At 46.6% G+C, this 14,433-nt stretch overlaps 1 protein-coding gene and 1 long non-coding RNA gene across 2 annotated transcripts; one reads left to right on the top strand and one right to left on the bottom strand.

Moving 5' to 3' along the window:
• Positions 1 to 97: 97 nt before the first annotated feature.
• On the bottom strand, positions 98 to 3,943 carry GCHFR (GTP cyclohydrolase I feedback regulator). The gene is made up of 3 exons (XM_045822308.1): positions 3,602 to 3,943; positions 1,822 to 1,916; positions 98 to 563 (listed from the first exon to the last, which is right to left on the bottom strand). The coding sequence occupies exons 1-3, from the start codon at positions 3,635 to 3,637 to the stop codon at positions 440 to 442; spliced, it is 255 nt and encodes an 84-aa protein (XP_045678264.1). The 5' UTR covers positions 3,638 to 3,943; the 3' UTR covers positions 98 to 439.
• Positions 3,944 to 4,065: 122 nt separating this feature from the next.
• LOC123808055 lies at positions 4,066 to 4,774 on the top strand. The gene is made up of 2 exons (XR_006783752.1): positions 4,066 to 4,180; positions 4,620 to 4,774. It is a non-coding gene; the product is annotated as an uncharacterized LOC123808055 (long non-coding RNA).
• The last annotated feature ends 9,659 nt before the right edge of the window (positions 4,775 to 14,433 follow it).

Raw genomic sequence — 14,433 nt, 5'->3', positions numbered from 1 at the left:
GCCCAGGCTGGCGCTCCTTCCCCAGCGGTAGACAGACATTCAGGAAGGCACTGCATTTGGTGAGAGTCCCTGCACGTACAGAGCTTAGGATCAGCACTTATCGTGACCCTTTATTGGCTTGAACTAGCTACATAGTCCTGGGGCCATTGCTCCTGGCCAAGGACAGCCTGGCTCTCACCAGCCCCTCAGCCCACCCTCCAGGGCCCTCAGGTCAGGCCAGAAGGTGGAGGGGCTGCAGGGAGCACCAGGGCAAGGGGTGTGCTCTCCCTGCCCCCTGCTGAGGCAGGTTTCAAAGAAGGCCATTCACTGCTCAGTGATGCTGGGGCCAGGAACACTGACGATTTGTGAAGAGAGAGGCAGGGCCGTGAGTGAGGTGGGGGTTGGGATTGGGGCCCCTGGCAACCAAAGAAGGGGTGCCCTGTGCACTCCTCAGCTTGAGTTACTCCTTGTGCAGGCACCACACCAGCGTCTGGCCCACGCCGGTCATGCTCAGCACACGGAAGCCCCTGCGTTCCAGCTTGTCCAGGACTATCCGAGGGGGGTCGTTGACGTAGTACTCCCGGCTGTGAACGGAAGGAGGGGGCAGTGTGAGAGGGTGCGTGGTTGCTGGTGTCTCCCAGGCTAAGTGCGCGTTCCTTGGCCCCTCCCCTGCCGAGCACTTTCTGTGCACTGTTCCCTTTATTCCTCTCAACTACTGAGGAGGCTCACTGATTGTTCTCACTTTGTAAGTGAGAGAACTTAGAGGGTTTAAGTGGCTTTCCCGATGCCATGAGACAGTGGAGCCCGCGCTTGTCGGAAGACAGCCTCACCTGCTCCCACCTGCCCTCACCTGCCTCATTGTTCAGGGAGAACCAGCTGCTCTCCCCAGGGTCCTTACCCAGGCCTCTGGCCCTCCTGCTGCCTGGACTGTCCCACAGACCTGGGATAACAGGGTGGCCCTAATAGTTCCTGGCTCTGGGTGCCTCTCCCTGGCACAGAGAATGCTTACCTTCTTTCAGGGTGAATGAATTCTAAAGCGCCAGCAAGTAGATAAGGGGCTCAAGCCCCAAGCTGGGCATCTCCAGACAAATGCCTCATGGCAAAGGGATAAGGTTGGCTTCGCCCTCCAACCCTGACCCAAGGGGCTGGCACCAGCTCTCCTCCCCTTTGCTGCCCCCTTTGAACTGGGACTCACTCTGGGGACCCTTCTAAGGAGTTCCAGCTTGTGGAGCCAGGGTTCTCCATGCCAGCGGGGCATGTGGTGGGGAGGGGCAGAAAAGGAAGCAGTTCTCTCTCACTGTTTAGACTTGGAACTGGGGAGAAGGATGCCAAAGGAAGTGGCCATGCCCCCAGGCACCTGGTTGAGCTGGAAGTAGGACCCAAGCTGCCTGCTCTGTTCCTAGGGCTTAGCTTTGTTAATCAGGTGGCTCTTCAAGACAAACCTTTTCTCTGTGCCTGTCTTTGTCTTGATAAGGTCCAGCTTGAAAGGGGGTGGTAGGGCAAGGAACAGTGCACTTATGTTGATCTGGGCAAGGAACAGTCCACTTACATTGATCTATCTCCAGGAAACTAGACTCTGTCCTGGGACTTTGCCCTTGGGCTCTCTTGTGAAGGGAGGGCCGGTGGGAAAGCCTTCAAAGCAAGCCTGGGGCGGGGGCGGGGGGCTGTGAGGCTAGAGACCGGCCAAGACCAGACAGCCCTGCAAGAGTGCAGAGCCCCAGGAGGCAGGCAGAGGGGCTCTGAGTGTGGGTGGTGGCGTTGCCCTGGGTTCAGCGGTATGTGAAGGGAGCAGGGACTGGTCTGGGGGCCAGTGAGAAGATATTTAGGAATGCCACTACTTACAAGTTGTTTCCCAGGACGGCCCTTCTTGAGGCCCCCAGATGCTGCATCAGCTCTGGATCTGAATGTTCATCGCCCACTAAGGTGGGGCCCACCTCCTGCAAGGTAAGCAACAGTGGATGCTTGGCTGGCTGCCAGTTAGAGGTGGAAGGTCTTGACTCTCCTTCCTTCATTGCCTGCTGGCACTGAGTCAGCTTCAGGTAAAGTCTGGAGGGGTTGGTGAGGGAACTTGAGGACTGAGAACAAGCTGGCAAAGGGTGAGGCTGGTCAATGACCCAGACAAGCAATGGGAGGCTTCTCTAGCCCCTCCAAGCTGAGCTGGGTAGTGCCTGGACACCTTCATGCCAGGCACCACCCACCACCTGACTGGTATTATCAGAACCAGCTGGAGAACAGAATGCCTGTCCACACAAAAACTTGTATGATAATGTTTGTAACTGCGTTATTCATAATTAACAAAAAGTTTTTCAGCTGCTGAGTGGATAAATAAAATGCAGTAGAGACATGATGTAATCTTATTTGCAATAGAAAGAAATGAGTATTGATACCTCCTGCAGTACAGATGAACCTTGAAAACCTTATGTAAATGAAAGACACCAGGTACAGGACCACATATTATGACAGAAAGTAGATGGGTGGTTACCTGGGGCTGGGGGGCGGGGGTAATGAAGAGTAACTGCTAAGGTGATAGGAATGTCCCAAAATTTATTAGGATGATGGTTGCAAGACTCTGAGTATGCTTAAAAAAGTCACAAAAACCATCGAGTTGTAAAATTGGTGACTTCTATGGTATGTGTATTATATAGCAATAAAGCTGATATATTTTTTAAAAGTCACCCGAGGATCACTGAATTCCCGCACCCCAGGCGTACAGTGTTTGGGGAGGGGCCCAAGAGTCCACCGGACTGGTTCTCAAACCACTGCCCTAGGGCATGGCCCAGACCACTACTGTCACGTGGTGAGTCTGGTGAGTCCGGTGAGTCCGCCCTTTCCTTCACCCCCAGGAGGCTGCTTACCCTCCGATGAATCGGGCGCTGGGAGTGAGAAGGGGCAGAGGAGCGACCTGCTGTCCAGCTGGGGACCAAGTCATATCACTCTGTACCCAAACAGGGACCCTTGGGGCAACCAGGAAACTGCGTCCAGAGAAGGGAAGCAACTTTTGACTCCTGAGGTGTTCTTCCCACCTCTAACCTCATGGGCAACGGCCTCCCCTTCCTTTCTTCGTGAGCAGGAAGGTCTTTCTTTTCCTTTCCTAAGGCGCCAGGGACAGCTCTCCCTGGACGCGCTTAAGGGTGCTGCTAGCGGCTGTGGGTGGGCCAGGAACTTGGAACGGGTGTTTTAGCCTCTTAGCACGTCCTTTTCTTTTTCAAACCTCTTTCCCTCAGGAAAGGGGTTCCCTCAGAGGTTTTGCACTCCTCCCGTCCCGCCCCCCCCGCGAAGAAGGCTCTGTGTAGGGCAGTGGGGGTTGAACGTGTGAGGTCAGGGTTTCCCGCGGACAGGTAGGAAAGCAGCCACGAGCGCCCGGAGCTCGCTGGCTCGCAGGGACGCATGAACCTGGCCTCCTTCGCGGCCCCGAAGGCGGAGGGAGAGCCAGATTCCCAGGAGCCAGGCAGAGTCTGATCCCCAGCCTTCCTGCCCACGGCCGGGGGTGGGGCGGGCGTGTCCCGGACGGCTTCGCAGACCACCCCAGACGCGCTGCCCGGGAGGGAGGCGCCAACGTGCGGCTGCAGCCCCGGAAGCCCAGGCCCGGCCCCAACTCCACTGGTCAGGCGGGGCTACTCACCATGCGGATCTGGGTGCTGATGAGCACGTAGGGCATGGTGCGCGCGTCAAGGCTAGGCTCCCAACGTGGGCTTTGGGCTTGACACCGACGCCAACCCTTGGGCTCCCACCACCCTGAGTCCCGTTACTCCGGTTCCGGCCTCTGGGGATGCCCACCCCCCAGTGCGCCTGGTCGGACCGTAGCGGCGTCCAATCAGGAGCGGGCGACCGTGACGCGCCCCCGGCACCCAGGATTCAGGGCCCGCCCCTGCCCCGGGGCCCGGCACACAGGTGGTGCGAGTTTTGGGGGGCTGCTCCTGTACTCGGGACCTGGAAGCCAGAGTGACCCGCCAGACTCCCTTTCTCCCGTGGGCCAAGGCACCAAGCGCAGATGTCGACTTTGCACCCTCTTACTGCAACACTCAGTAACAGGTTCTAAAGTCCGATTGGTCTCCTCACGCCCTCCCTCACCTCAGTCCCCGTGAAGCCTCCCAAGATCCAGCCCATAGCACCCAGGGACGCCTGTAAAGGTTTTAGTGGATCCCACTTCCCGTCCTCAAGACACGTTCTCCAGAGACTCCTTCCGCCGAGTAAGACAGGGGTAAGAGGTTGTGGTTACAGCTGAAGTACCACCTGGCGAGCGCTGCGCGTAATTCCTAGCACGGCGGAGGGACCTGGCATTTGGCGGGGGGGGGAGGGGGGGGCGGATCCGTAAACTTGTACAGGAACTGAGCTATTGGCTGGGTGCCAAGCCTGGAGGGACTTGAACCAACAGAATTTGGCCCTCATTTTGGAGAGTTTTCCTGGAAGCTGGAGAGACGTGGCACAAGCGGAGATCACAAGGCAACACATGGGGCAAAATAAACAACTTCTCCTGCACTAGTCACCCAGGAGAGGGCAGCGAGTTCACCTCCGTGCATCCACGCCCTCATCTGGCTGTAGCAAAATCCGACAACTCAACATTCTTGGCCTTATTGTTATTGGTTCCTTTTTGTTTTTTTAAATCCTCACCCAATGATAATTTTTTTTATTGATTTTAGTGGTTGCCTCCTGTACACGCCCGATCGGCAATTAAACCCGCAACCTAGGCATGTGCCCTAACCAGGTGTATGGACGATGCTCCAGCCAACTAAGCAACTCTGCCAGGGCGTGATTGGTTTTTTAAAAAATAAAGCAAAACTAAAACTGTAACTTACCAGCCCGCGATTGAAAAATCTTGACTTCACTGAAGGGCTCTTACGGGTTATGCTCTGTCTCCAGCACTTTGACAGATGTGAAGAGAGCTGTAAGGGCGACAGGAGGTTGTATTTCTACGGGATCCTTTGTGATCTAATTCATTTTCTGTACTCTCTACCCCTCTCCCCAGGCTTAACAATTTAGCTAGAAAGAGAAGACAGAGACGTATTCATGATTAACAAAGGGTTCTTTGTCTTTTTAAATATATTTTATTGATTATGCTATTATAGTTGTCCGCCCCCCCCTTTATTCCCCTCTGCCCTGCACACCTCCTCCCACCCACATCCCCCCCCCTTTAGTTCATGTCCATGGGTCATACATATAAGATCTTTGGCTTCTACATTTCCTATACTATTCTTAACCTCCCCCTGTCTATTTTGTGCCTACCATCTATGCTACTTATTCTCTGTACCTTTTTCCCTCTCTCTCTTCCTCCCACTCCCCTGTTGCTAACCCTCCATGTGACCTCCATTTCTGTGGTTCTGTTCCTGTTCTAGTTGTTTGCTTAGTTTGTTTTTGTTTTTGTTTTAGGTGTGGTTGTTACTAACTGTGAGTTTGTTGTCATTTTACTGCTCATATTTTTTATCTTCTTTTTCTTAGATAAGTCTCTTTAACATTTCATATAATAAGGGCTTGGTGATGAACTCCTTTAACTTGACCTTATCTGAGAAGCACTTTATCTGCCCGTCCATTCTAAATCTTAGCTTTTCTGGGTAGAGCAATCTTGGATGTAGGTCCTTGCCTTTCATGACTTGGAAGACTTCTTTCCAGCTCCTTCTTGCCTGCAAGGTCTCTTTTGAGAAATCAGCTGACAGTCTGATGGGAACTCCTTTGTAGGTAGCTGTCTCCTTTTCTCTTGCTGCTTCTAGGATTCTCTCCTTATCTTTAATCTTGGCTAATGTAATTATGATGTGCCTTGGTGTGTTCCTCCTTGAGTCCGACTTCCTTGGGACTCTCTGAGCTTCCTGGACTTCCTGGAAGTCTATTTCCTTTGTCATATTGGGGAAGTTCTCCTTCACTATTTGTTCAAATAAGTTAAAATTTGTTGCTCTTCCTCTTCTTCTGCTACCCCTCTGTTTCAGATGTGGGAACGTTTAAAGATGTTCTGGAGGTTCTTAAGCCTCTCGTTTTTTGTTTTTGTTTTTGTTTTTTTTTTTGAATTCTTGTTTCTTCATTCTCTTCTGGTTGAATGTTTCTTTGTTTCTTTCTTTCTTCTGGTCCACACCATTGATTTGAGTCCTGGTTTCCTTCCCGTCACTGTTGGTTCCCTGTGCATTTTTCTTTATTTCACTTAGTATAGCCTTCATTTTTTCTCTAATTTTCAACCATATTCAACCAATTCTGTGAGCATCCTGATTATCAGTGTTTTGAACTATGCATCTAATAGGTTGGCTATCTCTTTGTTGCTTAGTTGTATTTTTTCTGGAACTTTGATCTATTCTTCCATTTGTGCCTTTTTTTTTTTTGTCTTGAGGTGCCTGTTACATAGTGAGGGACGGAACCTTAGGTGTTCACCAGGGTGGGGCAACCCACGTCACTGTGTTGTGACACTATATATGGGACAGGGGTCCGAGAGGGAACAATGGCGCTTCCTCTGCTCTCTGCTGGATTTCAGTCACTTCCCCTACTTCCCATAAGCAAATTGGGCCTTTCTGGTGCTGATTCCTGGGTGGGTGGGCTTGTGTATGTTCTAGGACCCTATGGGTCTCTTCAACAAATTCTCCTGTAAGGCTGGGAGTTTCTCTTGCTGCTTCCTCAACCCCCACCAGTGTTTTCAATCAGAGGCTCTGAGGCTTTATTTCTCCAAGCTGGGACCCTGGGTTGTGCGGTCTGTCTCATACCCCAGTTGTTCCTCCTGGTTTATCTGCCTGCTAATGTGGGACTATCCAGTCCGCCAGCTGCTGCCTTGTCACAAGTCCTCTCCACCCCACTGCCCATCTCCACCCCTCCTACTGGTCTGGATGAATTATTTCTTCTTTAACTCCTTGGTTTTGAGACTTCCATACAGTTCGATTTTCTGTCAGTTCTGGTTGTTTTTTGTTTTTAAATTGTTGTTGTCCTTCTTTTGGTTGTGCGAGGAGGCACAGGGTATCTACCTACACCTCCATCTTGGCCGGAAGTAACAAAGGATTTGTTAAACTGACAAAGGATGAATGCCCAGAGCATATGAAGAACTACAAATCAATGAGAAAAAAATAAATCAATAGAAGAAACATGGGCAAATGACTAGAATAGGCACTTTTCAAAAGAGGGAATGAAAATGGCCAATAAACATATAGCATGATGTTCAAGATCATTAGAAATCCCAGAAGTGAAAACTAAGCTACTTTTTTAACCATAGTGAGATACTGTTTTAATGACTTGCAAAAAAAAGTAAACATCAAGTATTGGTGAAGATAATTGGCGAATATATCTAACAACTGAAACACTACTGTTGGGAATGCAAATTATGGTTGATGCAATTACCTTGCACCTTGGGAAAACAATTTGGCATGATTTGGTAAAGCTGAAGACATGCATTCCCTGTGAACCAGCCCATCCTCTCCTACATAAACCTCAGGAAAACTCACTGGGTACAAGAATATTTATAACAGCACCCTGACCGGTGTGGCTCAGTTGGTGGGGTGTCCTCCAGCAAAGTGAAAGGAAGGTTGCCTGTTTGATTCCTGATCAGGGTTGATCAATGTTTCTCTCCCCCTCTTTCTCCCTCCCTTTTCCTCTCCCAAACCAACCAACCAACCAGAGGTGGCTAAATTATAAAGAAAATTAAGGGAATAAGGCCCTGGCTGGTATGGCTCAGTGGATTGAAAATTAAGGGAATGATAAATGTAAATTCAGTGTAGATGTTATCTTGGAGAGCAAGGAAAGGGATGGGATGGGGAAAGACATGTATTATAAATATTCTTTTGTAGCTATTAAATAATTTATAAGAACAATTTAAAAATAACATTTTTTAAAGTGTCAAGTTCCATAGAGCAGCAATTTTTAACCAGTGTGCCTCAAGAATTTTTGAAACATGTAATACCTGACTATTTAGTCAGGGGTGCTGACCTCTTTTGCCTGAGACTGTCAGATTTAAAAATGACAACAGCCAGCACAACCATAGCCGTCTGGTACGCATGCCCTGTCTTGGCCATAAATATACAGGTCCTATAATCGAGTTGCACTTTATTGGTCATGCACATAAGGTTGTGCCTGTTGGTTAATTCTTGGGACTAGAAATCCTTACACACAAGTATAGGCACCTGATATTTTAAAAACTCACTTTGGAGCAAAAAGAGTAGGTAACTACTATTCACATTATTTTTGTAAATCAATCAAAATTATACCTTTTATTTGTCAGATTGGCAAAACATGTGTTTTTGTGTGCTGCAGAATTTTAATAACTACTTTATACGTGTCATGAGATGGAAAAGGTTGAAAATCGCTGCCTTGGACTGGTGGCCGGACCGTGTCTAACCCTAAGGCAGCGCATTTCAACCTTTTCCATCTTGCCGCACGCGTAAACCAATCACTAAAATTCTGTGGGACACTAAAAAACATATTTTTTGCTAATCTGACAAAAAATAGTTATAATTTCTTTTTAGTTATAGTTATAGTAACTATAGTATTTTATAATATAGTTATAATAACCAGGTGGCTATTGTGTTGGCTGTTGTCATCTTTAATTTTTTATTACTATTATTTAACGTTGACACTCTTATAGATGTCCCCGTTTTCCCACCCTTTGCCTCCCTCCCCCGGCCTTCACCACAGCACTGTCTGCGTGTTCACATATGTTCTTTGGCCAATCTTGTCACCTTCTTTTATTCAGACCTGTTGTCATTTTTTCTATTTGGCAATCTAAGGGAAAGAGGTCAGGGCCCCTGACTGAATAGTCAGATACTGCATGTTTTAAAAATTCTTCCGCCACAACGGTTGAAAATTGCTGTCCCAAGGCATTTGATCACGTCACCTCACTTGGAAGAGCCAGGCAGATGAGGGTGTCGTGTTCCGGTCAGAGAGCAGAACGGGAGTTGGGGGTCTGCTCTGCGTTCCTCTCTCAGGCTGCGCTGTGGAGAAGTGGGGAGGCGACGGAAGGGCGCTGCTTCTCTCAGGCTGCCACGGCTTGGCTTGATTACGTTTGCAAGCTGGTCTGCAGATGCAGCTGAAGATAGAGAGCTTCATCCAGGATCACCCACCCCACCGCTGACTCCCCTGGCAGCCTCTCGCCCGCCCGCCAGATAACATCTTTAATATCCGGGGGGAAATGAATTCCCTCGCCGCGTCAGCCCATCTGGCCTCGCCTCTTGCCGTAGTCTATTTATCTGGCAGATCTTCCTCCCCTGTAAACAGGAGAAATTGTTCTTCCACAACTCAGCTTTTCATCATGAAAGCATCCTCCAAGTGGCAGGGCCTGATGTTGATCATTCCTTCTTTCCTTCCTCTGTTCAGCTTTTGTGGACGGCTTCTAGCGCTGTGTTAGGCACAGGGGACCCGGAGATGAGTAGGCATGGCCTGCGTCCTGGAGCAGTAAAAGGTCGGGGTAAGGGTTAGGGGGGACACCCAAGTGGAACAGGGGTAACAGAGCTTCAGAGGCAAAGGAAGATAAAAAGGTTAATTCTACGAGAGGAAATGAAGTTTTATTCCCTCCAAAACTAAGTTAACATTTTTTTTTATTACAGAAGAAAAATTTACACACACTTAGTTCAGGAAAAAAAAGAGAAAAAAATAAGGGAAAGAGATATTACAAACATTCTTTTAATATGAAAACACTTAACCTAAAAATAAAAGGCCAAAGTGAGAGGCAACAGGCGATCACTGAGATCAGAAAGAAGAGCTACCAGGGCAGCTTTGATTCAGGCAGAAGCCCAGATAGCGTTCGGAGGAGGAGGAGACGAAGGCGAGGAGTATTTATGAGAAAGGGAAGGGGAACAATGACCATATTTTGCCGTGTATAATGAGCACCCATATTTTTGGCCCAAATTTTAGTAAAAAAAACTTCTATTTTAATTTTTTAATTCAATTATTTATTTATTTATATTTAGAAACAACTGATTATTATATTCCAGGGTTTACATACAGATATCATTATTGCTTTCTAGAGTTATACTTTTAACACATAAGCATAAATAAAACAATTAAAAACATTTATATAGATACAGATTTAGTACTACCATGTATAATGATCATCCTTATTTTTCCCTCAAAAAATTGGGCAAAATGTGTGCATTATACATGGCAAAATATAGTATATCAATACCATAGGAAGGCATTTCTTTTTCTTCTCTCTCTTTTAATCCTCACTAAGGACATGCTTGTTGAGCTTAGAGAGAGGGGAAGGGAGGGAGAAATGTTGGTTGATTTCCTCTCATATGTACTCCGATGGGGACCAAACCCATAGCCTAGGCATGTGTCCTGATGGGGAATAGAACTTGCAAACTTTGGTATGCAGGCCAGTACTCCAACTAACTGAGCCGCACTGGCCAGCGCTAAAAAGACATTTCTATTGGTGCAGATAAGAATTAGTAGCTCTAATTCTAAACAATTCCAAAAAATTAATACATTTCCAGTTCATACTCAACAGTCCAGTAAGCAGAATATTTGCTTTTTTGTTATCTTTGCAAAAAGTTCTTCAGTCTGACAATATTGCATTAGGCCCAGTCTAAAGATTAATTTTTTCTGTTTAACATTCTAAAGGTTTGAGGTAAAGACGTGCCTTGGAAAGGCAGCTTGGGCTCCATTTATATTATTTTAAAGTGGCTCCATTTATAGCTCTGGCTGGGTGGCTCAGTTGGTAGCAGTGTTCCCATGACATACACCAGAAGGTGGTGGGTTCTCTGGGCACCTGTGGGAGGCAACCACATCCATGACCTCTCTCTCTCTTCCTCTTGCTGTAAAGTCAGTGAGTACATCCTCTGGTGAGGATTACAATAAAAATAAATGAAGTGGCTCCATTTATGTTATTTTTGGCACACTGCAACATTATTTAAAATAACTAAGATATGGAAAACATTCTTAATGTCCACTGAGGATGACTGGATGAAGATGTGGGACATACATACAATGGAATACTACTCAGCTGTAAAAAGACGAAATATTGCCACTTGTGACAAAATGGGTGGATCTTGGCAGTATTATGCTATGTGAAATAAGTCAAAAGGAAAAGGACAAAAACCTAGGACTTCACTCATATGTGAAATATAAAACAAAAAGTAACAGACCAACAAAACAAAGTCAAATTCGTAGATACATGTAGCAGAATGGCGTTACCACAGTGGAAAGAGGATGGGGAGGGCACGAAGCGGGTTATGCGGGTGAAGTATGTGGATGGTGATAGGGCGAAACTAGACTTTCGGCAGGGAACGCACAATGTGGTACACAGATGTCGAATTATAATCTTGTACACCGGTAAATTATATAATATTATCAACTAATGTTACCCCAATAAGTTTAATAGAAAATAAAAACTTAAAAACCGTTCTTTTTGGAGACTTCCAGTCAAGATGGTGGCATAGGCAGACATGGCTTTCCTCTTTGCACAACCGCATCAAAATAACTAAAATATAGAACAGCCATCACTCAGAACCATCAGAAATTGAGTTGAATGGAAGTCTGACAACTATGGAATTAAAGAAACCACACCCATCCAGACTGCAAGGAGGGTGCAGACACGGAACGGGCTGGTTGCTCACGCATGTGTGGTGGATAGAAATTTGGGAGAGACATCTCAGGAGTGAGAAGACCCAGCCCCATACCAGACCCCCCAGCCCAGGGTTCCAGTGCCAGGAAAATAAGTCCCCACAACTTCTGACTGCAAAACCAGCAAGGATTGAGTTGGTGGAAGAAACTTCTGCAGCCCCAAGCAGTTCCTCTTCGAGAACCCATCCACAGAGGCACCTACTCAGACTCACTCCCTCTGAGCTCCAGCACCAGGGGAGCAGCTTGAGAGGCTCCAGTGCCATACAGGGAGGAACTGAAGTATTTGGCATCAAGGCCAGCAGAGGCCATTGTCCTTTTTCTAAACTCTCCCCCTACATAGCAGGCAAGCTGGTGCCACATCTGAGATGCTATCAACCTGCCTAACACTGTTTGACCTGCCTTGGAGATCCCAAGAGACTCCACCCACCCAACTAATATGCCTACCCAAGCTGCTTTTCTGTATGAAATATAAATGGTTGGTCTTGGCTCCTGCTTCACAACTTCCTAAATCCTATCAAACAAGCCACAGCTGGCCTCAGTGAGCCCCAGGCCAGACACTAGCAGCAGCCAGGCTAGAGTCACAGCTTGGCTGCACCTGGGAATCTCCAAGCCCAGCACAAGTAGTAGCCATCTCAGATTGCTTTATAGCTCAGGCAGGGTGCAATGGGAAAAACACAGGTGGGAGCTGACCTTGGTCTGCACCACCCAGGGAAAGACCAGGGCCTGTGCACCCAGTGGACAGCTACAGACCATGTCAGAGCACCATCACCCTGCTCCTGCACAGCCAATCCTCCACGGAGGACGGAGGTTGGTGATCAGTGGTCACAGCCAGTCCTTGCAGCTGATGGGCCTGGGTAAATCCTTCCCATTGATCTTCCAACAGCAACCAAGGTTCAACTACAAGAGGAGGGTGTACTCAGCCCACACGAAGGGTGCACCTTGAGTACCCAGCTTGGGTGACAGGGGAGGCTGTGTCACTGGACCCTACAGGACACCTACTACATTAGGCCACACTACCAAGACACAAGAGTCAAAGCAGCTCTACCTAATACACAGAAACAAACACAGGGAAGTTGCCCAAACGAGGAGACAAAGAAACATGGCACACATGAAAAAACAGATAAAAACTCCAGAAAAAGAACTAAATGAAATGGAGGTAAGCAATCTATTAGATTCAAAGTTCAAAACACTGGTTATAAGGATGCTCAAGGAACTTAGTGAGGACCTCAACAGCATAAAAAAAGATATAGTCAGAAATGAAGGACACACTAGTTGAAATAAAGAACAATTTACAGGGAAACAACAATAGAGTGGAAGAAGCTGAAAACCAAATCAACGATTTAGAACATAAGGAAGCAAAAAAACAAAAACAAAACAAAACAACCAATCAGAACAATAAGAAGAAAAAAGAATCCAAAATAATGAGGATAGTGTAAGCAGCCTCTAGAACAACTGTAAGAGGTCCAACATTTGCATCACTGGGGTGCAAGAAAGGAAAAAGAAAGAGCAAAAAATTGGAAATCTATTTGAAAAAACAGTGGTCCTGGCTGGTGTTGCTCAGTGGGTTGAGTGCTGGCCTGTGAACTAAAGGGTCACTGGTCCAATTCCCAGTCAAGGCACATGCCTGGGTTGTGGGCCAGATCCCCAGTTAGGTGTGTGGGAGAGGTAACCAATCAATGTATCTCTCACACATTGATGTTTCTCTTCTTCTCTTTCTCCCTTCTTTCCTCTCTCTCTAGAAATAAATAAATAAAATCCTAAAAAAAAAGAAAAAGAAAAAACAGTGAAAGAAAACTTCCCTAATTTGGTGAAAGAAATAGACATGCAAGTCCAGGAAGCAGAGAAAGTCCCAAACAAGATGGATGCAAAGAGGCCCACTCCAAGACACATCATAATTAAAATGCCAAGGGTTAAAGGTAAACAGAGACTCTTAAGAGCAGCAAGAGAAAAGAAGTTAGTTACCTAGAGGGGAGTTCCCATAAAACTGTCAGCTGATTTCTCAAGAGAAACTTTGCTGGCTAGAAGGCATTGGCAAAAAATATTCAAAGTCATGAAATGTGGGGACCTGCAGCCATGATTGCTCTACCCAGCAAAGCTATCATTTAGAATGGAAAGGCTGATGAAGAGCTTCCCAGATAAGAAAAAACTAAAGGAGTTCATCATCACCAAACCATTGTTACATGAAATGTTAAAGGGGCTTATATAAGAAAAAGAAGATAAAAACTATGAACGACAAAATGGCAAAAAAAAAGTACCTATCAATAATTGAATCTAAAAAGCAAACCAAGCAAACAAGAAGAAAAAAATCATAGATACGAAGAGTGTTTGACCATTGCCAGACAGGAGGGGGTTATGGCGGAATGGGTGAGGTGAAGGGATTAAGAAGTGCACATAGGTAGTTACAGAATAGCCATGGGATGTAAAGTACAGTACAGGAAATGGAGTAGCCAAAGAATTTATATGCATGACCCATGGGCATGCACAATGGTGAGGGGAATGCCTGAGGGAGTGGAAGTGCTGGGTGGAGGGGGGCAAAGGAGGAAAAATCAGGACAACTGCAATAGCCATAATCAATAAAATATAATTTAAAAAACCCTTCTTTTCTCACCACCAAGACAATTATAGTTAATTCCCTAGTGTATTTCATGAGGTACCAATTGAAATAAATCCTTAAGAATGAATAGCAACTAGTGAAGTTCTATTCCTTAAGATGTGAGGCGAATACATTGCTGTTTCTAAGTTATTATTTACAATGTACATATACATTAAATGTACTAATATGTAAAATATCTCATAATTAAAAAGGTAAGTTACTATAATATCTAATAAAAATTTTGAGGAGGGTTGCAGGTTTTACCCCCAGTTTTGACTCAAACAGGAAGCAACCCATTGATGTTTCTGGCCCACACCCATGTTTCTCTCTCCCTCTCCCTCCTT

Source organism: Phyllostomus hastatus, unplaced genomic scaffold (genome assembly GCF_019186645.2).
Source record: "Phyllostomus hastatus isolate PE091 unplaced genomic scaffold, TTU_PhHast_1.1 phas_scaffold_501, whole genome shotgun sequence".
Lineage (NCBI taxonomy): Eukaryota > Metazoa > Chordata > Mammalia > Chiroptera > Phyllostomidae > Phyllostomus > Phyllostomus hastatus.
Note: the sequence above shows the minus strand (reverse complement) of the source record. Positions and strands in the feature narration are given on the sequence as shown.

Excerpts from the sequence above, each read along its gene's own strand:
- GCHFR (XM_045822308.1), bottom strand. The coding sequence starts at position 3,637 with ATGCCCTACGTGCTCATCAGCACCCAGATCCGCATG. Across the intron at positions 1,917-3,601 it reads TCAGCACCCAGATCCGCATG|GAGGTGGGCCCCACCTTAGT; the intron begins GTGAGTAGCCCC and ends CTTACCTTGCAG. Across the intron at positions 564-1,821 it reads GCCGTCCTGGGAAACAACTT|CCGGGAGTACTACGTCAACG; the intron begins GTAAGTAGTGGC and ends TTCCGTTCACAG.